The sequence below is a fragment of the Bos javanicus genome, chromosome 1, assembly GCF_032452875.1.
Source record: "Bos javanicus breed banteng chromosome 1, ARS-OSU_banteng_1.0, whole genome shotgun sequence".
NCBI classification, from domain to species: domain Eukaryota; kingdom Metazoa; phylum Chordata; class Mammalia; order Artiodactyla; family Bovidae; genus Bos; species Bos javanicus.
The window spans coordinates 97,514,648-97,542,406 of record NC_083868.1 but is presented as its reverse complement, the minus strand read 5'-3'; the positions used below and the strand labels follow the sequence as shown (position 1 = coordinate 97,542,406).

Below are 27,759 nucleotides of genomic sequence, written 5' to 3'. Positions count from 1 at the left end.
GGAGAAGGCAATGGCACCCCACTCCAGTACTCTTGCCTGGAAAATCCCATGGACGGAGGAGCCTGATAGGCTGCAGTCCATGGGGTCGCTAAGAGTCAAACACAACTCAGCAACTTCACTTTCACTTTTCACATTCATGCATTGGAGAAGGAAATGGCAACCCACTCCAGTGTTCTTGCCTGGAGAATCCCAGGGATGGGGGAGCCTGGTGGGCTGCCGTCTATGGGGTCGCACAGAGTCGGACACAACTGAAGTGACTTAGCAGCAGCAGTGTCTATTTTAGGGCTTCCCAGGTGGCTCAGTGGGTAAAGAATCTACCTGCAATGCAGCAGATACAGGAGATGCAGTTTCGATCCCTGGGTTGGGAAGATCCCCTGCAGGAGAGCATGGCAACCCACTGCAGTGTTCTTGCTGGAGAATGCCGTGGACAGAGGAGCCTGTTGGACTACAGTCCATGGGGTTGCAAGCAGTTGGGCATGACTGAAGTGACTGAGCACAAACCAGCTTTCTCCCAAGCAGATGTCAGGGAGCAGAGAATGTGCACAGGCCTCCTTGCCTCCTCTGCCTCCCTTCCCCCAGGCTGGCAGGGCAGGCACACTGGGCTCTGAGTGTCAGGACAGCTTTGGAACCAGAAGATACAAACCCAAGAGAGCCATGTCCTCTGTCACCAGGGAACAGCTGCTCAGCCTCAGCACTTGAAGAGACATTGAAAGCTTTAATGTCTCCAGGAGCAGCTTCAGGTTACCGCCAATACACTTATTCCAAGAAAGGTTGACTATTTTCAGAGCAGGGAGGTGAATGGAGGCTTCAGCTGAAATTGACAGCAATAAGAATAGTAATAACTTAGACTTCCTTAGAGGTCATAAACTTTGAACTTGAGCAACCTAGGCTAAGGCAACATATTATCACTGAGTTAAGACAGTTGTGGGCTTCCCTGGTGGCTCAGATGGTAAAGAAACCTCCTGCAATGTGGGAGACCTGGGTTCTATCCCTGGGTTGAGAAGATCCCCTGGAAGACCCACTCCAGTGTTCTTGCCTGGAGAATCCCCAGGGACAGAGGAACCTAGTGAGCTATGTCCATGGGGTCACAAAGAGTCAGACATGACTGAGCAACTAGCACTTTCACTTTCAGAGACATCTTAGTTGCAGCATGTGGGATCTAGTTCCTGAGTAGGGATCGACCCTGGGTCCCCTGCATTGGAGTGTGGAATCTTAGCCCAGGGACCACTAGGGGAGTCCTGAGATCCAGCAGTCTTTGGATTGAACTGAGTGAAAGAGGGACATCATTTCTGGGTGTGGGCAGTACCCTCCACAATTCCTTGTTTCTCCTGCCTGAAATCCATGGATTCAATTTATGTTTTCTATTTTCATTTGGAAGAAATTTGGAAACTTTAGAAAAGTAAAACTTGGTTAAATGGTTAATTCACTGTCAACTGGCATTTCTCTCCTTCATCTCGCGTTTAGGAAGGAGAAAGAGATAAACAGTTTTCTCATCTAGTCAATATTTCCAGAGTGTGTCCTGGTTTTACATATCCCACTAGCTTCTGAAACTGAGACAAGGCCACACCTTCCTAGAACTCTGAAACACCAAAATGTATTGTGTTTACTTAACTGCAGTTACAGAAACAAGGAAGGGAAATCGTGTATCTTGGAAAGATGTTTAAAGGAAATTGAAAGATTTTCTGCATAGTTCCCAGTTTCCCCTAACATTAAAACTAACCAGAGCAACTTATTCACAAGGTATAGTCATTAATTACATTTTATATTTTCTTTCTAAAAAATGTTTGAGGGGTAGATATATATTCTTTTTATAATATCTAATAAGAACACCTCTCCCACTCATATGATAGAGACCTATCAATAAGAAATTGAACTTTTTCTTCTAAAAATGATATAGAGAAATATGTGTATATTTACTTGATTTACTTCTTTTTTATTGTTGGTTTACTTCTTAATTCAAATGGAATAAAACAGATCTTTCTTGACTTATGGTGGGATTGCATCCTGATACGGAGAAGGCAATGGCACCCCACTCCAGTACTCTAGCCTGAAAAATCCCATGGATGGCGAAGCCTGGTAGGCTGCAGTCAATGGGGTCGCTAAGAGTCGGACACGACTGAGTGACTTCACTTTCACTTTTCACTTTTATGCATTGGAGAAGGAAATGGCAACCCACTCCAGTGTTCTTGCCTGGAGAATCCCAGGGACGGCGGAGCCTGGTTGGCTTTCATCTATGGGGTCGCACAGAGTCAGACACGACTAAAGCGACTTAGCAGCAGCAGCAGCACCATCCTGATAAGTTGAAAATATCTTAAGTAAAAAATGAATTTAATACACCTAGGTCATCAGTATAGCTTTGCCTAACCTGGTGGGCTACAACAGTCCATGGGTTGCAAAGAGTTGGACAGAACTGAAGTGACTTAGCAAACATGCACACAACCTACCTAAACATTCTCAGAACACTTATATTCATCCACAGGTGGGCAAAATCATTTTACACAAACCCTATTTTATACTTACGTGTTAGATATTTCATATACTTTATTGACTATTATACTGAAAGTGAAAAACAGAGCTGTCTGGGTATAGAGTGGTTGTTAAGTTTGCCTTTATGATGGCATGAGAGAGTATCATACCACATTATGTATCACTAGCCCAGGGGAAGATCAAAATTTTCTAAGTGTGATTTTTACTGAATGTATATTGCTTTTAGAAAGTAAAAGTCACTCAGTCATGTCCGACTCTTTGCAACCCCATAAACTATGTAGTCCATGGAATTCTCCAGGCTAGATTACTGGAGTGGGTAACTGTTCCCTTCTCTAGGGTATCTTCCCAACCCAGAGATGAAACCCAGGTGTCACACATTGTAGGCGGATTTTTTACCAACTGAGCTACCAGAGAAGCCCTTGCTGCTGCTGCTGCTACTGCTAAGTCGCTTCAGTCATGTCTGACTCTGTGCGACCCCATGGACTGCAGCCCACCAGGCTCCTATGTCCATTGGATTTTCCAGGCAAGAGTACTGGAGTGGGGTGCCATTGCCTTCTCCAAGAGAAGCCCTTACATCATCTTAAAGTCAAAAACTCTTAAGTTAAACTGTTATAAGTCAGGGACTATCTATAGATTCATGTCACATTATGCAATTTAGTGTAATATCTACTTGATTATGATTTTTTGATTGTGTAGCTATAATTGAAAAGAGTTATGCCTTCTGATGGCCCATCAGACTCACAGCAATCCCAATTTATATTGACCTCAGTGAAATTACAAGGTACTACAAATGTGAACCTCCAAAGTTGGTTATACAGCCATCCCTCAGTATAGACAGGGATATTGTTTCCAGAACCCATCCATACTGAAGTCCCTTATGTAACGTGGCATAGTATTTGCACATAATATATGCACACCCTCCCATATATATACTTTAAATCATCTCTGTGCTGTGCTAAGTCGCTTCAGTTGTGTTCAACTCTTTTCAACCCTATGGATTGTAGCCCACCAGGCTCCTCTGTCCATGGGATTCTCCAGGCAAGAATACTGGAGTGGGTTGCCATGACCTCCTGCAGGGTATCTTCCCAACCCAGGGATTGAACTCACAACTCTTATATCTCCTGCATTGGCTGGTGGGTTCTTTACTACCAGCACCACCTATATAATACCTAACACAATATAAATTCTATCTATATAAACAGTTGCCTGAATGAGGCAAATTCAAGTTTTGCTTTTTGGAGCTTTCTGAAAAATTTTTTTCCAGAAATTTTTTCCAAATTATTGTTGACCTGCTATTGGTTGAATCCACGGATTTGGAACCCCTGGATACAAAGGGTCAACTCTGCACACTTTAAATGTTAAAGGTTAAATTTGCAAAAGCCAGAAATCATCCATGTGGCCTTGAAAGTCACTTTTAAAAGAGCGTATTTCTTGAAAAGAAGACGGATTGATACTTCAATGTGCCTATGGCTGAGTCTTGGAATGAAATTCACTTGGGGGGAAACAGAGGTCTCCCTTTCGGGTGTTACTGTGCCAGTGTCTGCAGGGACCCAGAGAATCGCTTACCCAGGGCAGTAAAAGTCATACTCTCCAAAGCACAGTTGCTGATTATCAATGACTTCAATGCTGGTAAAAATCGGAGCCTGCTGAGTAGGTTTTCAGAATAGCTGCCCATCTCTTTGTTGGCAGATAAATCCAATTCTTGAAGACTTGAGAGTAAAGGGATAACCTGAGCTGTTAAAACATCAGGGGTGACATGGCTTAGGCAGCATCTCACAAAGGGGTCTCGGGAAGTGCCACAGTCTTCTTGATCAACAAGCATGGCTCTTGCCTATGTGACCCCTGCCCTTCCTTACACACCATTCCTCACCACACACGCCAGCCACTTTCCCCAGCATGCAGCTTGGGCTCTTCTCTAAGCCTCTCTCCAGGCTGGAAGTAAAGAGCAAAGACTTCGGAGACAGAGGAAACTGGGTTCTCATCCTGTTTGTTGCTAAAGAACAGTGTGACTTTGGGTAAATTGTTTAACTTCTCTGAGCCTCAGTTTTCTCGATGATAATAAGAACAATAACTACTCCATAGAGACAACGGGAAGATAAAATGACTTGGTATAAATAAAGTGCCTGGTACAGTGCCCGGCTCACATTAACTGCTCAGTTAATGTTTGATATGATCATTCTTTCCTCAGAATATAAGTCAGAAGTACTAGGAAGGCAATGAAATCAAGCAATCAGAACAGATGTCTGTTGGGACTTCCCTGGCAGCCCAGTAGTCGGGACTGCACGCTTCCAATGCAGGGGGCCCTGGTTCAATCCGGGTTGGGGAACTAAGATCCCACATGTGGCTACATTTTTTTTAAAATTAAGGTATGTACATTGGTTAAAAAAAATAATAATAACCAGATGTCTCTTGGTAACAGCACCAGAGTGGGGTCCTGAGGGCCCCTGCTGTGCCAAGAGGGACCCCTGTTTCCCTGTCTTTCTGCTGCTTTTCGTTCTTTCAGGCCTTTGCCCTAGTTCTTCCCAGTGTGGGAAATAGAGTTTCCTGGGACCCCTGTGGGGCTGACTCACCTCCTCAGAGCCTTCCAGGGCCACCAAAGCCACAGGAACCCTGTGGTCACAATTACATCACCCTATTCTCTTTTCCTCCCACCACCCCTATTACGTGACTTGTTTGTGTATCTATTGTTCATACGCAAATCTTCCGCCCTCCCTCACTGAAGGTGAACTCTGTGTGCAGCGGCTGCTTCCTGCCCAGAATGTGCATCAGAGTCTGGAAATCTGAGGCACAAACATTAGTGGAAGGAGAGAAGGACAGGAGAAAGGAAGGGAAGGAAAGGAAAAAAGAGGGCAGGTACTTGTGATCCCATAGATGCAACCATCTCTCCCTCGTCTGATGCCCACAGCACGTTGTATTCACCATGTGTACCAAGTCACTTCAGTTGCATCTGACTCTGTGACTCCATGAACTGTAGCCAGCCAGGCTCCTCTGTTCATGAGATTTCCCAGGCAAGAAAACTGAAGTGGGTTGCCATTTCCTTCTCCAGGGGATCTCCACCATGTATTTGGTTTATTTCTGCCCCCTTCCAAACTGAAGCTCTTGACTCTGAATTTCCCTTAGCCTGCAGCACAGGGCCTCGAACAATTAGATGATTAATCAGATATCATTGGCTAAGTGATCCATAATTCCCTTTCTTTGAAGCCATTGAGAATGATCAGATAAAAGAACCATTCAATTCTTTAACATCACAAGGTAGAAAACAGGATGTATTTGCAATTCTGCCTTTTTAAAATTAAGCAGGAGGACCATGAAATTCTTACTAAATAACCATTACCTTTCTGGGGCCATTTACTCCTGTTGGTGGCTGTGAATCCAGATAATAGAGGCTAATCTCTCCATTGCACTAGCAGTGACAATTCAAGTCCTCTAGCACTTTAATCTTCATCCGAGCAGCAGGATGAGATGTGAGGTTTTGTGTTATTCAGTTGTAGCAGGGGAAATTCACTATTTGGAATCCGATGGACTGATAATTCAGGAGTGTCTCCACAGGTATGACACTCATAAGTAAAAGAGATGCTGATCCCATCACACTCTCCATTTGAAGTTCAAAAAGGTATTGTTTACTATTTTTAAATCTTCATGAAAGACTCGAACTCATCTCATTTCCCCAAATTGAAGGATAAGCATCTAAGAAACAAATTAGCAGGGCTAAAAAAATTGATATTAGACCCAAAGACCTATTTTGCTGTTTTCTTCCCCCAATTGTACGAAAAATGACAAAAATTTCTTTTTCTCGTTCTTTATTGATTGATTCATTCAGTCATACATTCAACAAGCATTTGCTGGGAGCCAACTACATGCCAGACCTTGTGCACAAGCAATAGAGAGATACTGAAGAAAGCCATCCCTACCTAGGAGGAGCCCATAGTTCAGAGAGAAAGCAGAGCATGGCTGGTGTGCGTGGGAGTCAGCACAGTGTAGTTGGAGAAGTTGACGGGGAAAAGAAATAGAGAATGCAGTCAGAGTCAGAGGAGCAGGAAAGCCATCTAGACTCTTGCAGTAATCTAGGCATGAACTGACAGTGGGCTGGAGCAGGAGGTAGAGGTCTAAACAGTGAGCCATGGTCAGATTCAGGGTATATCCTGAAGGTTTATTGTGGCTGCAGATGGAATAAAACCCTTCATCTCTACGGCTATGCTTGCTGTTTGTTAGGGGAAATTGCATATATGTTGCCTGTTACAGGACTGTATCTGTGGTAGGAAAGTAAAGGTAGTGACTGACCTAAAACTGTAATTATGCACTCTCCATGGACTTTTTGTAACTTCATCTTATCTAAGTGCCTTAGCATAACTTGTGAGAGAGAGTGCCTCAACACCCTTCGTTTTGGCTTTCCCTCTACATCCTTCTTTGTAATATGCTTTGTGACATTAACAGATTCATTTCTAAACAGCCACAGGAATTCAGAATTTCTTCCTCGAGTGCCACATCTATCCTTCACAGATGTGTATAGGAGTTTAGATTCACTAACATTCACCAACTGAACAAACTCCAGGAGATGGTGAAGGACAGGGAAGCCTGGCCTGCTGCAGTCCATGGGGTCGCAAAGAGTCGGACATGACTTAGCAACTGAACAACAACATTTATTGGGCACCTAATATTTGCCAAATACTATATTGGGACATTCACAGAACTTTTATGATGTGATCCTCCCAGTAACTTCATAAACAGTACATCTCAGATTTGCCAGTTTCCCAAATGGCAACCCACACCAGTACTCTTGCCTGGAAAATCCCACGGACGGAGGAGCCTGGTAGGCTACAGTCCATGGGGTCGCAAAGAGTCGGACACGACTGAGCGACTTCACTTCACTTCAAACATATGCCAAGGCTCTGAGAGCCCTCCCTCAGCTCTGCAGCACCTACCCGCTCAGGGACAACACGTCGTCAGCCGTCATCGAGCACTGGCGGACATCCAGCCCCTCCAGGTGCTCCAGCGTGGCCAGCCCTGTGATGTCTTCAAACCCTCCACCCAACTCCTTGTTGCAGGAAAGGTCTAGTGTCCTCAGCTCACACAAGTATCTAAAGGCAGCATCTACAAAGAAGGTCAAAATCCCACTCTGACATGTTACAGGACAGTCAGCAGGAGTGGAGCAGAGCAGGGGGCAGGCATGGAGAAGCGAGACTAAGAAAATACATACACTGTGATGACAAGAGCCCAAATGGAGGGATAACTGTCTGCTTTGCACCACTAACCGCTTTGGACCTGACAATGGCTTCAAACACTCTCCCTATGACCTGCATTGATTGCTAGTGCTTTTGCTCAGATTTCTGCAACTAATGGCTCTTCCTGTACTATCCTTGAGCATTGGTACATTAGCAGCATTCTAGACTTAAACTGCCAAGGAGAAGGATAGGACAGGCTCTAGAAGATGCAAGGATAAAAATACATTTCACTTCGTATTCTCATGTAATGTGGGTACTCTATATAGCAGAGTAAATTTTAACTACAGATGTCACTGAAGTTGTTTTTATCAGCACCAATTCCTTCCTACTACTAAGCATAAAATAATGCTGGCACTTTCAAAAGTAAGAGAGAAATGGAGAGCTTTAGTAGCACACTTTTATTTTGCTCACTGTCTCTCTCAAATCTAAAATACCCTGGCCTTTTCGGAGCTGGCCATTTAGTTTTGTAATTGTAAAAATACATACTCACTGTAAAGGACGTGGAAAATCAATAAAACTTGAAGATTTAAATTACCAATGATCTCATTCCCCAACCTAACCTCTGTTTCTAGTTTGTTATATTTCCTAACAGCTTAAAAAATTAAACATAAAATAAAATTATATAGAAGCTTCAGTCATTGCTAACTCACCTAGTAGCTTGACACTCTTTTGTGACAATCCACATGAATGTAACTTCAAGACTTTCAGGTTTGAAGTACTTTTTAGTCCATGAGCAATACTATTGAGACTGCCACCAATGTTTCTGTTAATAGAAAGATCGAGTACTTCAAGGTTTTGCAGTCTAGGTAGCAACTGATCTGGAAGGAAAGAAATCCAAAGAACAACTCAGTAAAGATGCAGGGTGTGGGACTTCTCTGGTGGTCCAGTGGTTAAGAATCTGTCAGCAATGCAGGGGACACGAGTTCCATCCCTGGTCTGGGAAGATTTCATAAGTCATGGGGCAACTAGGCTTGCAAGTTGCAACTATTAATACTAAAGCCGGTGCTCTGGAGCCCACAAGCTACAACTACTGAGCCCATGCACCCTAGAGCCAGTGCTCTGCAAAAAGAGTGGCCCCACTTACTGCAACTAGAGAAAGCTCACTTGCAGCAATGAAGACCCAGCACAGCCAAAAAAACAGATGTGGGTATGAAGGTTGGGGTGGGTGGGGGGGGGGGGGGGGGAGTGTTACATCTTCATGTGACCTGGGATATAGTGAGCTACTTTTTCAATTCAGGGTGAGAGGAAACATGGCCAGTATCAGCTCCCAAGCTCTCCAATTATGGGCATCTTCACATTTTTCCTGGGAAGGACTCTACCAAATTCTACTTACCTACGAACACCCCATCTTCTGATGTGAGGGTACAGTCCATGAGCTCAAGTGTTTGTATCTTGCTCCCTTGTTGCAACGTCTGGAGGATCAGAGGCAAGTTTCCTCCCACTTTACTGTTCCAGGACAAATTCAACTCTTCAAGTTCAGGCAGCACTTTAAGTGCTTCTCCTGTTTAAAAAAAAAAAAATGGTCCAAAGATCAGGTTGGTTGCCAGGTTCACAAAGCAGGGAATTCATTTCAAAGTCAATACAACCATCATTTATTGAAGCCGGGCCAGGTCCTGGTTAGATGCCAGGGAACAGGGAGGAGAAAAGGACCCAGTTCCTACCCATGACCAGCAGGGTGAGCTTCTAGGCACAGCCAGAGTTCTGAAACCACGCTTATAAGCAAAACTTGTAAAAAAAAAAAAAAAAATCCACCTGTCGGTAAGATGCATGTATGGGTGTGTCTTAGTCACTCAGTTGTATCCAACTCTTTGCAACCCTACGGACTGTAGCCCGCCAGGCTCCTCTGTCTGTGGAATTCTCCCGGCAAGAATATTGTAGTAGGTTGCCATTCCCTTCTCCAGGGGATCTTCCTGACCCAGGAATCAAACCCAGGTCTCCTGCATTGCAGACAGATTCTTTACCTGAACCACCATGATTTTACCAAATCGTTTTTATGGTAGTAAATATTTCTACCAGTCCATCTACTTTCTCTCATCCATCCTCTTTAGGGATCATTATTGCTGAGAAGCTTGTCCAGAGGTAGAAATATAAAAGATTTAGAAAATAAAACATGAAGGTTTAAATCACCCATAATTTTATTCCCCAACATAAACACTGTTATATTTCAGCCAGAGGTAGAAGCAAAAGCAGGGCACTGGCCATCACAGAGGAAAAGCTCACTCTGACATCAAGAATGTCACATACAACTGATCCAACCAGGGCAGGGAGGAATGAGTAAGAGAGCACAATAGGCATTAGCAGCTCATAATGCCCTAGGATGCAAGCAGCTCATGACAGCCCTGGGGTAAAGAAGGATGCGGTGAGCAGGGATGAAACTTAACATTCCCGGGACCACTTCACACAGGAAACACTTGAGGGCTACAGAGTGGAAGCCGGGAGAGAATGGGGGGTCAGCCCTTAGGAATGATTGTCATTGCTTTGGGGGCAGAACAGAATGGTGAGCTGCACACACGGAAAATGTACTTTCTCAACATGTGGAGTCAATCCGAACACCAGTTAAGAGTGTTGGAAGGTCCACTGAGTCCAGAAACCTCTATTCTACTGCTGGATACTGGGTGTGAACTTCTGCCACTGATTATTTATTCTATGGTTTAAGGTTTTTCGGGCTTCCCTTGTGGCTCAGCTGGTAAAGAATTCACCTACAATGCGGGATACCTGGGTTCGATCCCTGGGTTGGGAAGATCCCCTGGAGAAGGAAAAGGCTACCCACTCTAGTATTCTGGCCTGGAGAATTCCATGGACTATACAGCCCATGGGGTTGCAAAGAGTTGGACTTGACTAAACAACTTTCACTTTAAGGTTTTTGGAGTCCAAGAGCCCCACTTAAAAATGCAAATTCTTCAGGAAGTTTAACAACATAAGCCGATAAATGTATCATTTTGTATGCCATTGCCAGTCAATGTGGAGAAGGCAATGGCACCCCACTCCAGTACTCTTGCCTGGAAAATCCCATGGATGGAGGAGCCTGGTAGGCTGTAGTCCATGGGGTCGCTGAGAGTCGGACACAACTGAGTGGCTTCCCTTTCACTTTTCACTTTTATGCATTGGAGAAGGAAATGGCAACCCACTCCAGTGTTCTTGCCTGGAGAATCCCAGGGACAGGGGAGTCTGGTGGGCTTCCATCTATGGGGTCTCACAGAGTCAGACACGACTGAAGCGACTTAGCAGCAGCAGCCAGTCAATGGGGTGTGGCTTTGAATAGCCCTGAGGCATGTCCAGGATCAGGGAGAAAGGGCATGATTGTCTGTAGTACATCTAATATTGGAGCACTATACACTTGCCATCCTACACTAAGCAATTGTAACAGGTGTAATAATGTTGCAATGACTCCTGATTTATGCTTTCTTAACAATAAACCATTTACTCTCCTACTCTTCTTATGCCCCATCTGCCATTAAGGCTAAGCAGAGTATGGATGATAAGAAAGCTCCTCCTGGTAAAGAGGATACAGAAGTCCTTCCAGAGAGGATAAATTCTTGAGGAGAGGGAAGAGGACACAAAACATCAGTGACAAGGTTGCAGACTCTCCTGGACGAGATGAGTTTGGAGTGAGTCCCAGGGTAGAAATTCCACTTGCTGGGTTTCCCTTGTGGTCTGTGGTAAAGAATCTTCCTTGAAATGCAGGGGACACTGGTTCGATTCCTAGTCAGGGAAGATTCCACATGCCTCGGGGCAACTAAGCTCCTGTGCCACAACTACTGAAGCCTGAGTGCCCTAAAGCCTGTGCTCCTCAACAAGAGAAGCCACCACAGTGAGAAACTCACGCACTGCAACTGGAGAGTAGACCCTGCTTGCCACAACTGGAGAAAAGTCTGTGCAACGAAGACCCAGTGCCTGCAAAAATAAAATTAAAATTAATTAAATTTAAACATTAAAAAAAGAAAATTTAATCTCTGGTTCCTTTAGGTTGGAGGATCATGAAAAAGATTAGATTAGTCCAAAATAAAGAAACTGTACTTCTTTTCATGCCTGAGTAACAGTATGTTAAATTTGAGACTCTGCTACATGATAACCAGCTGCTAACCTCTGAGGCTAGAAAGGCAATGCCAAAGAATGCTCAAACTACTGCACAATTGCGCTCATCTCACACGCTAATAAAATAATGCTCAAAATTCTCCAAGCCAGGCTTCAGCAATATGTGAACCGTGAACTTCCTGATGTTCAAGCTGGTTTTAGAAAAGGCAGAGGAACCAGAGATCAAATTGCCAACATCCGCTGGATCATCGAAAAAGCAAGAGAGTTCCAGAAAAACATCTATTTCTGCTTTATTGACTATGCCAAAGCCTTTGACTGTGTGGATCACAATAAACTGTGGAAAATTCTGAAAGAGATGGGAATACCAGACCACCTGACCTGCCTCTTGAGAAACCTGTATGCAGGTCAGGAAGCAACAGTTAGAACTGGACATGGAACAACAGACTAGTTACAAATAGGAAAAGGAGTACGTCAAGGCTGTATATTGTCACCCTGCTTATTTAACTTATATGCAGAGGACATCATGAAAAACTCTGGACTGGAAGAAGCACCAGCTGGAATCAAGATTGCCGGGAGAAATATCAATAACCTCAGATATGCAGATGACACCACCCTTATGGCAGAAAGTGAAGAGGAACGAAAAAGCCTCTTGATGAAAGTGAAAGTGGAGAGTGAAAAAGTTGGCTTAAAGCTCAACATTCAGAAAACGAAGATCATGGCATCTGGTCCCATCACTTCATGGGAAATAGATGGGGAAACAGTGGAAACAGTGTCAGACTTTATTTTTGGGGGGCTCCAAAATCACTGCAGATGGTGACTGCAGCCATGAAATTAAAAGACGCTTACTCCTTGGAAGGAAAGTTATGACCAACCTAGATAGCATATTGAAAAGCAAAGACATTACTTTGCCAAAAAAGGTTCGTCTAGTCAAGGCTATGGTTTTTCCTGTGGTCATGTATGGCTGTGAGAGTTGGACTGTGAAGAAAGCTGAGCGCTGAAGAATTGATGCTTTTGAACTGTGGTGTTGGAGAAGACTTTTGAAAGTCCCTTGGACTGCAAGGAGATCCAACCAGTCCATTCTGAAGGAGATCAGCCCTGGGATTTCTTTGGAGGGAATGATGCTGAAGCTGAAACTCCAGTACTTTGGCCACCTCATGCGAAGAGTTGACTCATTGGAAAAGACTCTGATGCTGGGAGGGATTTCGGGCAGGAGGAGAAGGGGACGACAGAGGATGAGATGGCTGGATGGCATCACTGACTCAATGGATGTGAGTCTGGATGAACTCCAGGAGTTGGTGATGGACAGGGAGGCCTGGTGTATTGCGATTCATGGGGTCGCAAAGAGTCGGACACAACTGAGCGACTGAACTGAACTGAACCTGTGAGGCTAAATTGATCATAGAAAACCAGAAAGGTAATTTTGGTTGGGGAAGTAGGGAAAGAAGGCATTATCGATTATTGAGTGCCTACTATGTGTTAAGCATGTAGTAGGTACTTTATAAAAATTATTTAATTCTCACAATTTTTTGAGGCGGCTATCATCCTCATTTCAGAGATAATAAAACCAAGGCTGGGAAAGGTTGTTTAGTCCATGGTCACAAAAATAGTTAGAAGTGGGACCAGGATTTGAACTAGGATCTGGCCATTTTCTAGGGAATGATTAGAAAGAAGTGCATCTGTGCATGCTCAGTCGTGTCTGACTCTGTGACCCCCATGGATTGTAGCCCACAAAGCTCCTCTGTCCATGGGATATTTCTGACAATACTGGGGTGGATTGCCATTTCCTCCTCCAGTTTAGAGAAAAGACATTGGCATAAATTTTGTTGCTTTTACAGAAATCTTTGCCGAGATGTAAATGATCAAAATACATAATTGAAATAAAGACTTGAGATGAAAAGAAGACTAAAAAAGTATGTCTGGCATCTAAAATCAGCAAGCGTTCCAGTAAAGCAGCTGGGTTAGCAGCATGACAAATTTTAGCCTACATTTTAGGTTATTCAGTGTTCAACATACAAAACTAACTTAATTGAGGTTCTGGTTCTACTTAAACCATTGCTTTTATTTGAAAAATCTTGTTTTGATCAATTTTTTAAAAAATAGGAATGGGAAAAGAGAAAAGCATTTTGAGATTGGAAAGGATCTTAATTTATCTATCCCAACTTCTCTGTGTTACAGATGAGGTAACGGATCCAGAGAGAGCAAATTTTGCAATTATCATTTCCATTTAAACTCCCTGAGACCAGAGGCTTGGTCAGCCTGTTCCCCTCTTTATCCCAGGGCTTAGTGTAATTCTGGGTGCAGGTTACATAGTTCTCTAGAAAGTGCAAATGCTCAACACAGCATTTCATCATGTACGGACAGCGCTCTCGTCCTCGTCCATGGGAATCCAAGGGGAGTGGTTACCCAGGTAATTTGCCCTTGAGGGTTTGGATTGCAGAGATCCTTCCAGGCAAGCACTCTCTCAAGGGAAGCATTCATCATACCCAGTGCCCAAACATCATCAGCGGTACATCTGCAACTACTCAGCCTCAGGATTTTTAACTTGCTGACAAGATGCATTTGCTGGGTGAGTACATGGAGGTTTCCACGTGTGACATCATTCCAGGAAATATCCAGTTTTTCCAAGTCTGGGAGAGAAGGCAGCAAAGCAAGTAGAAGTGAACACAAGAAAAGACAGATTTACATGTGGAATTTGTGATTTGTAGTAAACAGGATTCATCTGCTGCCTGTTGCTCTGTAACAGGAGAGAAGGAGGATGGACGGGCTGACTTTCCACACAGCAGGGCTCCCTCAGGTGTGCAACTGGAGACGTTGTGATATTACATATCCTATTTCTTGGGACCTTTTTTATTTCTGCCAAATAACTGCATTCTGAAAAGGCAGTGGTGTTTCTGTGTGATTTCATAAGAGTTCCTTTACTGTAGAGGAAATGGCAATTCAGCTACAACTGTTACTACCGCCGTCACTACAATGTGTATCCTGGTCCTTTTATTTTGCAAGCCCTCTAACAACCATCTCTCTGTCATTCTATTGGATCCTCAGGCCGAAGGCCCGGGGAACACTCTGTTGGCCAGGACTGCTCAGACAGTGCCCGTTAACTATTTTTTTCTTATCTAGATCACCTGGGTATCACCATCTTACAAAACTCCTTTTATACCTACATGGGCCAACATGTGGAGGTTTAGACAGGTACAAAGCCTGACCAGAACCTTCTCTGAGTCTCCTCCATTGCTCACGAAAAATGAAGTTACTCTCTGTGAATAAAATTCTCCAAGGTTATCTTTATCTCCTGCGGCAACAAGACTTGAGTGGAAATGCCAAAGTCAAGGCTGGAAGGTGTCTTTGCTTGCTTGCTTTTAAATCTGTCTTGGATGTAAAAATAGTGGCAGCAGTTAGACCTCACATGGTGAGCTTCTAGAGTTACAGGCACAGCAATTCCTGACCTTCCACCATTCTGAAGAAATTCTGAAGACGCACTTAGGGGCAAAAAAATATGTTTATGTTTTCTTTTTACCAGCGTTCAAAGTGTTAGTCACTCAGTCATGTCCTACTCTTGGCAACTACATGTACTATAGTCCACCAGGCTCCTCTGTCCTTGGGATTCTCCAGGCAAGAATACTGGAGTGGTTTGCCATTTCCTTCTCCAGGGAATCTTCCCAGCCCAGGGATCGAACCCAGGTCTCCCACATTACAGGCAGGTTCTTTACTGTCTGAGTCATCAGGGAAGCCCAAAGCACTTCAGCAATTTAATTTTGTTTACCATGATCTTAACTTTACAAAGTACGAAAGTCTATTGAACACATTAGAAGGCAAAAAACTAGGATTCCTGGGACCCGCTCTGGAAGATTTCAGTTTAGTGGGTTTGGATTGGACTCAAGTTTATGCATTTGCACAGGTTCTGCAACATTCTGACATGTACACAGGCATTTGAGAACCACAGGCACGGTTACAGTTTCCTGTTAAGAGATCTGTCTCAAATGTAATGGCATGGATTTTAATTAAAATAGTCAAGGACAGCGCCCCCTCACTCAAAACGCAGTTCTTTTGATTCCTCTGTTGGTAGACACATTTAATGTGATTAAATACTTGACTTAAGATGTCCAAAAAAAGAGAATCTTTAAGAAGGTGATAATGGTATTTTGGGGAGAGGGTTCTTTGCAATCAAATTCCTGCTGGAGTGTCACAAACAGTAGTTCTTCTTTTGTGTAAAAAAAGGTGTGAGCAATAATCACTGGGAATGATACTTTTCATTCCACAGACAACAACATGATGCCCCTTTAAACTCCCAGCAGGGCTTGGTTTTATGGATGAGTTTATATCATATACAGGAGGAGATGAGTTTCAGAGAGAGGTAATTAGTGGAGAGGTAAAAGCGCTTAGGAAAAAACAAAGCTCCCTCCTAAATTTGGGCTCAAATCTTTGAAACTTGAGGAAGAATCAACTGACTTTTTTTTTTTTTTAATAGTGATGTAGCTGCTCTTCCCGAATTCTCTAGGCCACCCTGCAGACCTCGGGTTACCAAGTGAGGATGGAGCGCTTTGCCTGCTCATCTCAGCCCTCTGTGCCCCTGTGCCTCTGGATAAGGTTAACTCCATACAGACCCGTGTCCCTCACATCCGCTGTTGTCTGTCTGCAGTTGTTCAGGTCCAGACACTTGCTGACGGCCTTTCTGCACAGCTTCTGCAGAAACTGCTCATTTTCCTCCATCCTGGATCCCAGTTCTGTTTCTGAAGTGAGAGTCTTGGCTGTATGATAAGAATAACGAAGAATTTGCTGTGAATGACAGTAAAAAGATGAGACACATGAGAAGACAGACAACTGTGAACTAGTTCTTTGTGAAACCTCAACTCAGAAGGGGACAAAACCTGACCTCTGTCCCTATGGCTGGTGCTCAACACTGGCTGCTCTAGGGACGCTTTTCCTACAATGGAGCCTGAGGAGCTCAGGGGCTTTTCTTTCATGGCCTGACCTGGGCTTCTTGCATGGAGACTGAATCATGTTCCTAGACGAAGCGGTAAACTTGTTAGCACGGCGTTTAAGACAGCTCTGGTGGAAGGATGAACAGACATCTTTGGTGAACGCACTGCTGGGGGACGTGCCCACATGCTGGCCTCCTAACAGGACAGACGAGGAAAGGGGAACATTGCAGACCCCCTGATGAGCCTCAGATGGCTAAAGGAAGCAAGTGAAGCACTTGCTGCTCATTTCCTAGACCCTTCAACTAACAAATCCAGAGACAGTAGTGCCTAGAAGAGCTTTTGTATTTTCTCAACTCCTGCCAGAGAATATATTCAGAAAACCTCATTTGTCTTTGTTATTAGGTACTTTTTTTTTTAGGGACATATGTGACACCCTTGCCAAGTTCCTCTGTAATAATGCTGTACTATGTCACTAACATTTAAAAAGATTAAATAAAAATAAAAAGCTATAATTTTGTGTGTGTGTGTTAGACTCTCAGTCGTGTCTGACTCTTTGTGACCCCATGGACTATATTAATTTTATTAATAATTAATTTTATTGTCTACTACTGCATGTGTCAACATGTAAGCCACATGTAAAACATACTTTATTTTGTAAGACAAAATGAATAAGCATGTACAGACAGTGACTTTAATGAGGTCCTGTAGTGATAACACATATAGGGACTTCCCTGTTGGTGCAATAATTAATAGTCCACGCTCCCACCACAGGGGGCATGGGTTCAATCCCTTGTCAGGGAACTTAAATCCTGCATGCTGTGTGGTTAGGCCAAATAAATAAATAAAATATATACAAACAGTATGCACACTGGAATCCAGTAGGAAAGCATAAGTTCCAAATGTACAGTAATACTCTACTAACCCTGAGAAAAAAGTATACAAATCATATAGAGAAAAATGAAATATATTGGCACCAGTGAAAATGAAAAGATAGCAGCATTACCATAGTAGTAAATTTAGACTAAAATATTAGCAGAATAATAGACTCCATCTCTCTTCTGCAGAGGGTCTAGTAGCTTGCCATTCTTAAGAAAACCACCTACAGGCTGTACCTCTTTGATAGGATGGTTGGTGTTGCCACATTCTACCAGTAAGAGGAAGCATCATCCACCCACCGTTTACCTCTTCACTCTGGCCTTCAATTTTTATTATAGTAAGTTGTATACAAGGTATTTTATTTTGGGTAGGGTTGCAGATTTAAGAAAAACAAAAATACTATGTCCAATTAACCTTAAACTTCTGGTAAACAAAGAATCATTGTTTAGTAAAAGTATATCCCAAATAATGCAAGTATTTTTCTTTTTCTGACAACCCTAATTTGGGGTGGATCAGAGGAGAGTTATGGATGAGGGGGACGAGGAGGGGACTGCCTCTTACATGCCAGTGAGGACAGAACATTTGTGTACACTTGATGCAAGGAGTCATCAGCACACCATCTCATAGATTTGGAAGCCGAGACTCAGACTGTTAATTGGTCAGCAGCAGAGTCAGAATTTGAACCCAGAACAATCTGCTCCAAAGCCCATTATGTGTGTGTGCTTTTCAAATTTTTGTGCTTAAAATTTTTTTCTCTGCATTGTGTCTTATTGCACTCCTCTTTGTCTTTTAGCTTTTTTATCTCTGTAGGTTCAGCCTACAACCATGCTCAAGTTCCAGCTTCACCAAGCCTTCTTTTTCTTTGTTTTCTTCTCAAGCCACTGTTCTGTCAATCATTTCCTTTACTGTCAAATGTTTGAAAAGAGTGGAGTGTGCTTGCTGGCCCCACTTCTTCAACAGTTACCAATTAGTCCTCTACATTCTAGTTGCCACACTCACCTGGCCAAATAAATTGTTTCTCCAAGGTCACCACCACCAATGATGTATGTATTGTCAGGCCATTAAGGATGGTTGTTCTCTTGATCTCTATCCATCCCCTACTTGACCAGGCCCTGCTTCCCTCACATGACTATCCAATCCTCTTAGATCAGATCAGTTGCTCAGTCGTGTCCGACTCTTTGCGACCCTATGAATCACAGCACGCCAGGCCTCCTTGTCCATCACCAACTCCCAGAGTTCACTGAGACTCACGTCCATCGAGTCAGTGATGCCATCCAGCCATCTCATCCTCTGTCGTCCCCTTCTCCTCCTGCCCCCAGTTCCTCCCAGCATAGAGTCTTTTCCAATGAGTCAACTCTTCACATGAGGTGGCCAAAGTACTGGAGTTTCAGCTTTAGTATCAGTCCTTCCAAAGAAATCCCAGGGCTGATCTCCTTCAGAATGGACTGGTTGGATCTCCTTGCAGTCCAAGGGACTCTCAGGAGTCTTCTCCAACACCACAGTTCAAAGGCATCAATTCTTCGGCGCTCAGCCTTCTTCACAGTCCAACTCTCACATCCATACATGACCACAGAAAAACCATAGCCTTGACTAGATGAATCTTTGTTGGCAAAGTAATGTCTCTGCTTTTGAATATGCTATCTAGGTTGGTCATAACTTTCCTTCCAAGGAGTAAGCGTCTTTTAATTTCATGGCTGCAGTCACCATCTGCAGTGATTTTGGAGCCCCCCAAAAATAAAGTCTGACACTGTTTCCACTGTTTCCCCATCTATTTCCCATGAAGTGATGGGACCAGATGCCATGATCTTCGTTTTCTGAATGTTGAGCTTTAAGCCAACTTTTTCACTCTCCACTTTCACTTTCACCAATCCTCTTAATTACAGGGTTTAATCAGTAACTGCCTGCCTGCTTGCCCCCTGCCCCAGCTGCTGGTTTCCCTGGTTACTGATGAGCCCACCTCCCCTATAGATGGTAGCCTCCTTCTCCTGGTGAATATCAAAGACTGCTGCCATGTTCTGCCTGTTGTCTGTCACACATGGTGGGGTGTAACTCCAGGACCTTTGTGTAAGATGCCCCTAACCAATGAACACTGATGTCTCTATTGCTGTCACCAGGCTTTTTCTTTGGTCTTAAGTCTGGGCAACTACAAGATTTGCAGGCCAGCGGGGTGCAGCCCAACAACCAACCAACTGACAGATTCTGCAATCCCTTTGCAGACCACATCCTACTTGCGTGCTCTGTAATATATGTTTTATATGATTGGCAAGTCCAAGGCAGCACAACTGGAAAACCTAGATCAACTCATGGGTCTGTCAGGTAACCAAGTCATTTAACTTCTCTGAGCCTTGGTTTACTAATCTATAAAATGGAAATTATAATTCCCACCTGGTTCATTTATCAGGCATGTAGTGAATTAAAGTTGCTGAATCTTCCCAGGAAGATGGGACTCTACAATACCTTTGACATGATACATACTTTGTAAACACTGTTGAATGAACAAATAGCTAAATGAGTGAATGAATGAATGTTAGCTTTATAGTTCCTCAATTACCAAAATCAAGATGATAAATCTTTATAACACCTAAGTACAAATATGAGTACCCATTTTTGAGGCCCCCACATATCGCCTTACATACCGTATGTATGTTTTTTTTAATCTATGAAAATTTTCTTTCAAAAAATATCTTATGTCACAGCTCAATATATATAACAGATGAGTCAGATCTGCTACAGGTTGGCTGTTGCTAATGGAGGGCTGGCGCTCCGTGGAGGGGGCAAAGTGACCACATGTGAGCAGCTCCGTGGAGCAATTAGGGGCCTTTTCTGGCTGCTGTTCTGCTGAACCAAATTCTTGCTTCTGGGGAGATTCTGTGAGCCAAGCAGGATCTTCTCATTAGGTTCTTTTCCAAGCTAAACCTGGAGAGGTTGGCTTCTGTTGTTTACAACCAAGAATCCTAATGGTCTCATAAAACATGATTATCTGTTTGTAACGTGGGTGGTGTGGTACAGGGAATCAAGATAACAAGTTCCTGTTATCAAGGAGCTACCTGTCTGATGGAGGAGACAGATGAAAGAGCCACAGTCACAGTGCAGAGGAGAAGTACAATGGTGGAGGCCAGCAGGGGTGCCAGGTGGCTCAGGGTAGAGACAGTAAGTGCTTCAGTTCTTGGGATGGGTCTTGGCAAACTTCCAAGTGAAAGTATTAGTCGCTCAGTCATGTCTGACTCTCTGCAACCCCATGGACTGTAGCCCACCAGGCTTCTCTGTCCATGGGATTCTCCAGGCAAGAATACTGAAGTGGGTTGCCAATTCCTTCTCCAGGGGATCTTTCCAACCCAGGGATCAAACCCAGGTCTCCTGCATTGCAGCCAAGTTCTCCACTGTCTGAGCCACCAGGGAAGCCTAAGTGAAAGTGGTAGATAAATTGTACCTTAAAGATGAGTTGGAGTCAGCCAGGTGGGTGGTCAGGAGGGAGGAATAAGTGGGTGAGGGGTGCAGAGGGAGGGTAGAGACACAGGGAAGGTCTTTTTCGGCACAGGGAACCACTCCGGGGGAAGGTGGCCAGATCAGGAAACTGCAGGCAAATCACAATATCAGCAGTAGAGGATGAATGTGAGGTTGGGGGAAAGCAGAGGCCGTGAAGAGATATTCAGCTTACCACAAACACCATGAAGATCATGCTTGAGAATATAGACTTTCTCTTCAAGGCAAGAAAGACTCAGTGAAGAATTTCAAACTGGTGGAAGACATCTGTGGTTTAGAAAGAGCACCTGGCGGAAGTGTTGGGGACAGGCTGGCAAGAGAGCAAGACCAGGAGGAGAGAAACCAGGTAGGAAACAGCGGCAGCGGTCCATGCAATAGAGAAGAAAGCCAGGACGGCAACAGAGAGGACCAGCTAGGCCCCAGAGCCATTTGGGGGACAATTCATGTAACTCCAGGGGCCACTGAGTTTGGGGAGAAATGAAAATAGAGACACCGCACACATCTTGAGGGGCTGGTATTGGCCAGCTGAGATAACCAGCTGACTGCACTGTTAATTTAATCATGATAATAGGTATCCACTGGGGCTTTCCAAGTGGCTCAGTGGTAAAGAATCCGCTTGTTGATGGAGGAGATGCAGGTTTGATCCCTGGGTTGGGAAGATCCCCTGGAGGAGGAAATGGCAACCCAATCCCGTGTTCCTGCCTGTGGAATCCCATGGACAGAGGAGCCTGGCAGGCTGCAGTCCATGGGGTTGCAAAAAAGTCAGACATGACTGAGCACTACTACATGGGTATCCATTAACCATGTTCCTAAAGCTCCAAATCATGCTTTAGAACATAGCAACAACCTTCTGATTACCTTCTTTTAAAGATAGACTTCTTAATTTTCTACTTTCAAAAATGTGTTCAAACTGCTCACAGGTAAAGTGATATTTCTGGTATTTGGTGCAAATAATCTGACAGACATGGGGGTAGGTATAAATGAAATAAGACTGGCCGTGGGTTGATAATTGTTAGAGGGTGGTAATCAGGGACTCATACTGTTCTCTCTTTTATGTGTGTTTGCATGAAAAGCATAAATGTTTTAAAAATACGTTTATTTGAATAATATACTGATGACACTGTATGTGTCATGAGTTTAGAGAGAGAGAGGCAATATTTTCATAACCCTTGAATTTGTAATCTCTGTGCTGGGAACTTTCAGCTGTTTAGTGTAACACAGTGAAGCAGAAAACAAGGGACAGGGAAAGCCAGATATTCCCCAAAGGGCAAAAAAAGGAACTTAAGTAATTATGCCATAGGCATGGAATGGAATATTATGCCACTGTCAAAAGTAGGCACATGAACGTCATGTAACCATGTGAGAACTGAACAGTATAATAAATCCCAGAAGTAGGATCACAGCTCAGGAGGGTTTTATAAGCTCTTCTAACTGTACAAAGTATGTCCGTTTGGCCTCTGCTAGCTCTCTGACTTGGAGAAGGCAATGGCAACCCACTCCAGTACTCTTGCCTGGAAAATCCCATGGATGGAGGAGCCTGGTGGGCTGCCGTCCATGGGGTCTCACAGAGTCTGACACGACTGAAGAGACTTAGCAGCAGCAGCAGCACCTCTCTGACTAGTCTCCTACTACTCTCATCCTCTATCCCTCTCTCATCCTGCTTCAGCATCCCTAACCTCCTGGCCAGCTCTCAAGCACTCCAGGCTCACTCCCATATTGGGCCTTTGCATTTACAGATCCCTTTGCCTGGAAAGCTACTCCCTAAAATATCTATATGGCTGGCTTCATTCATTCTACATGGCTGCCTTTCAGATCTCCGCTCAGAGTTTCTGTTACTAAATCAGAAACTCCTTCCTGCCAACTGCATCTAAAATTACCCCAGCCCATCATTCACTATCTCCTTAGATTGCTTATTGGTCTTCATATGACTTATCACACAAAAAGTATGCCTGCTTTTCGTTCTTTGTGTACATGAGGTTCTCTTTTTCATGGCTGTATTTCTAATAAGTGACTGGCACATAGGAGGTACTCAATATTTTCATGGCTGTATTTCTAATAAGTGACTGGCACATAGGAGGGTTGGTTGACCATAAATATATGCATATGAAAAGAATCTGAAAAGAATCTTGAAGAGATAGCACTTTGTGTTAAAATGAAAGGAAACTGCGTATTTTTCTCGAAACCTTTCTGCAACATAATTACTTTTGATAATTTAAAAGTAAAATGAGCAAATTATTTAAAATATTCAACAAAATAAATGTTTAGAACAGATTTCATTATATTAGGTGTCATTTAACTCATGTCATCTCTTTAGGGGAGAATGCTAAGTCACTTCAGTCATGCCCAAATCTTTGTGACCCTATGGACTGTAGCCCACCAGGCTCCTCTGTCCGTGGGATTCTCCAGGAAAGAATACTTGAGTGGGTTTCCATGCCCTCCTCCAGGGATTTTTCCAACCCAGGGATCGAAACTACTTCTCTTGCAACTCCTGCATTACAGACTGATTCTTTACCTCTGAGCCACAGGGGAAGCCCTTAGGGGAGAAAATTGATCTAAAAAATTAAGAAATATCAGGCAGAAGCTCACTAGCGTCTAAAGAGATTGTCTTCAGTGTCTTGTCCTAGGGTTGGGAATCAGTTGTTTTAGGGTCAATGCTCTCTTTTCTGCTTCCAGCTTTGGGGAACCTGGATTTTGACCCCCTGATGCTCTCGTTGACAAGTGGAGCCTGGGGTGTAGTTTCTCCATCTGAGGAACTTTTCTTCCCTGTTTGACTCATGGTCAAGTTGAATAGGGTCTTTCTCAATAAGCCATCTTCCTGTGGTTTTCTGTTTTCTAGGATTTCAGAAAGAGAAGAGAATAAGACCATCAAGCCTCTGTGAAATCCAACTTCCCTACACAGGTTTTTGTTTCCCCTTTCTGTTCTTATTGCTGGTAATGTTTAACATAGAAATAAGAAGGACGTATCCCAGGATCCTGGAACTAACAGATGGCAGCAGATACAAATCCTAAGCAAATTTGAGTTTGAAACTTAGCCCTATTTTATTGTGAGAAATGATTCTTTAAATACCTCTTCAACAAGTGCATTGAATGTGTCGATACTTTTTAAATTTCAACAGTCATAGTTACCTTCTGAGAGATTGTAGAGAAGTTGGCATGCCTCTAAGCTCCCCGGCCCTTTGCAAACTGTCACCCAGAGGAAACTGCTTCAGGGACTCCAGGTGCATCTCTTGGCATGCTGTTTCTTTTCCTCTCGGCATTTTCACCTTCACTACTCAGCCCTGCACTTGTTCCCATAAAAACACATCAGCAGTCAGGAATGAATTCACTCCACGAAGTGAACGTACTCTGGGCCAGATACTGTTCTTGATGCAAGAGAGTCAATGACCAACAAGACACAGCTCATGTTACTTAAGTCTTAACCTGGTAGAAAGATGGCCCCATATGCCAACAATTACCCTGGGACAAGGGCCGTCAGGGAGGAGAGACCCCTGTGGTCAGGGGACCCACCATTGGACTAAGCCTGGCTTGGAGCACAACTCTGAGCAATGAGTGACGTTACCTCAATTTTGAGATAGTTAAAAAGAGAGAAGGGAAAGTGTCCCAGGTAGGAAAAATCAGGCTCAAAAGCTTCCAGGTATGAGGGCTTCCCTGGTGGCTCAGACAGTAAAGCATCTCTCTGCAATGCAGGAGACCTGGGTTCGATCCCTGGGTTGGGAAGATCCCCTGGAGAAGGAAATGGCAGCCCACTCCAATATTCTTGCCTGGAAAATCCCACGGACGGCAGAGCCTGGTAGGCTACTGTCCATGGGGTCGCAAAGAGTCAGACACGACTGAGCGAAGGGAAGAAGAAGATGAAGACCTAAAGGAGCCTGGGGTTGCCTCTAGGAGTGGATTCTGGGTGCCTGGAGCAAGGGATGTGGGGGATGGAGGTTAGGGGTGGGTCTGGTGTGACTTGAGGCTCAAGATTCATGAAGGTTTAATCTATAGTCCCTCCTGGGATCTCCTTACATTTTAAGGGAGGATTAAAGACTGAAACAGGGTTTCCCAGGTGGTGCTAGTGATAAGGAATATGCCTATTAATGCAGAAGACCCACAAGAGATACTGGTTCCATCCCTGGGTAGGAAAGATCCCCTGAAATAAGGAATAGCAACCCACTCCAGTATTCTTGCCTGGAAAATCCCATGGACAGAGGAGTCTGGAGGGCTACAGTCCATGGGGCTGCAGAGAGTCAGACACAACTGAGCAAAGCAATTAAGTACTAAAGACTTAAACTAAAGGGATAAAACTATAAATGGAATTTTAGATTCTGCTATTAAAGTTTACATTCTGTCCTTAGGCTAGGGCCTAATAGATATTCTTGAAATAACAATGTTCATGGCTCCCTCCCTATAAAATAGGTCTTTCTGTAATACTGCATTCCAGAATGGTTCAAGAAACATTTTGCACACAGGGGATTTTCAATGACCTTGCAGAGCCCACCTCCATGCTTGAGGGATGGAATGTTCCTAATACCTAGAGTGCTACTTTAATTATTTATTTATTTTTGGCCCTGATCAGAGATGGAACCCATGCCCCCTGCAGTGGAAGCTCAGAGTCTTAATCACTAGACTGCCAGGGAAGTCCCCTGGAGTACTATTTTAGAAGTAACAGTTAGGGGTATTTTTTTTTTTTTTTGGTCTTTTCAAACTAGAGCAGGATTCAGCCCAGGTTTATACAGGAACAGCCAGCCATAGGACCAGACAGTTGTCCAGCTACAGCCCCACAGCTGACCAAGCCTCAGAAGGTTAGGTGGGAGAGACCTTCAGCTTGTGAATCCAGCCACAACCTGCAGCCATGCCTGCCCCGTTTCAATTCCACCATCACCCAAGGGCCCTTTTCCTTTCACTGCTGCTCTGGCACCCACCCAAGACTTACCTCCATGGTCACTTTCACTCAATTTCACTTTTTGGAGTGTATACACAGCCATTCTCTGGAGAGCAATCCCAGTAAATGCTTTCCCCTTTTCTCCCTCCTCCTTAAATGTTGTGACTTCAACTCCCAAGTCTTAAGAAAACACTGCTGGATGGTGCTCCAGGATGTGGTCATTTACCCACAAGAAACCCTGCCCGGCTGGTGAGGCCCTGCTGGATTCTCTGTGTACACGAGGACATGACAGAGCAGAACGCGAAGGGCCAGGAGCCAGGAAGGGTTAGAAACTACGCAGAGGAAACAACACACAGTGGGGAACGAGAAAAGCAGAAAGGAGAAGAAAGCTGCTGAGAGCCAACAGGGAGTCAGAAAAATTCCAAGTATGAGGAAGGCAGGCTTGTGAGAGCAAAGGGGAAAGCACCCGCCTATTTCTTGGTACACTGTGGGTTAAGCAGTCAGTTACCATGCTCATGCTTAGAAATACTTTCAAAATGTCTTTGGGAAATTCCTCTTTATATACAAACTTGAACGTTCTCAGGCTTTCTCACAGCAACTCAAGCAACTCAAACTCTGGCTTCCCCCTCATCTCTGTGCTGGGTTTTACACGGTGAAGGTAGACAAACCCTGGAAACTGAATTTGGGGAACTTTCAGATCATAGCATAATTAGACTATAGCCACAAAAGAAAACTGAGGTTTTGCCTCTTCTCTCTTAATCAGAGGCATTCACTTAAAAGCTCTTTGGGAAAACCAATGGCTGGCATTTAGTTGAGTAATTATTGTTGATAATTTACTGATAAGTTGGCGAGGCTATTTGCCATGAAACCCCAAGGATAATATATATTTGACACATTATTTCTCTTATTTTTAAGTGATTTTCATTTATTTTTGCAAAAGTGAGGAATACCTTTTTTTTCCCCCATCCTTAGGTTTTGGCTTAACATTTATTTAAAATTTTCAAGGAATGCTTTCAAAGGCCTAAAAATTTTGATCCAATGTTTTTAGAGTGAATCATACTTTCAGTGTTGGTTGTTAAGGGGAAATGTGTTTTTCTTTCTTCCCCAAACTTATTTCATTAAAAAGCATGACACATACTACAACATGAATGAAGTTTGAGAATGTAAGAGGAAAAAGCCGGTCACAAAAAGGCAAATACTATATTATGATTCCACTTGCATGACATATATAGAGGAATCAAATATATAGAAACAGATTGTAGAACAGTGGTTGCCAGGACTTGGGGGAGAGGAAAATTGGGAGTTGTCTTAATGCGTACAAGGTTTTATTTTTGTAAGGTAAAAAAGTTCTGGAGATCAGTTGTTCAGCAATGTGAATATGTTTAACACTACTGAATTGCAGATTTTGAAATGGTTAAGATGTTAAATTTTATGTTTTGTGTTTTAAAAATTTTTTTAATTAAAATATATTTTAAAAATATTCAGAAGGCTGACTCTAAATGTAAAGAAGTTTTAAAAATGCTTTAATCACTTTTTGCTTTTTTCTCCTTATGTATTTACAAGTATGGCATAATTTTTAAAAATCCAAATGTCTAAATGGGTTTTAAGAAATACAAAGTAAAACTCCTAGGTAATTTAAAAACTGACTCAGTCACTCAGTTCTAAAGCATTCTGGTGGCACACGGTATCTTAGGTCACTTGCCTAATGGGCCTATTACTTCAGCCCTATTCAGAACTCTTGTCTTGAAAATGTATTATTGTAGATACATTTCTCAGTTCAGTTCAGTCACTCAGTCATGTCCGACTCTTTGCAACCCCATGAATCACAGCACGCCAGGCCTCCCTGTCCATCACCATCTCCTGGAGTTCACTC

General features: G+C 43.5%; 1 protein-coding gene across 1 annotated transcript in view; it reads right to left on the bottom strand.

Moving 5' to 3' along the window:
* Positions 1 to 26,251, bottom strand: part of LRRC31 (leucine rich repeat containing 31) — a 29,784-nt gene extending 3,533 nt beyond the window's left edge. Inside the window, 8 exon segments of the mRNA XM_061416381.1 lie at positions 644 to 811; positions 4,054 to 4,221; positions 7,414 to 7,578; positions 8,360 to 8,527; positions 9,043 to 9,210; positions 14,228 to 14,400; positions 16,351 to 16,489; positions 23,609 to 26,251. Of these exon segments, the coding sequence (XP_061272365.1) occupies positions 644 to 811; positions 4,054 to 4,221; positions 7,414 to 7,578; positions 8,360 to 8,527; positions 9,043 to 9,210; positions 14,228 to 14,400; positions 16,351 to 16,489; positions 23,609 to 23,888 (1,429 nt within the window). The 5' untranslated portion in view covers positions 23,889 to 26,251.
* Positions 26,252 to 27,759: the final 1,508 nt, after the last annotated feature.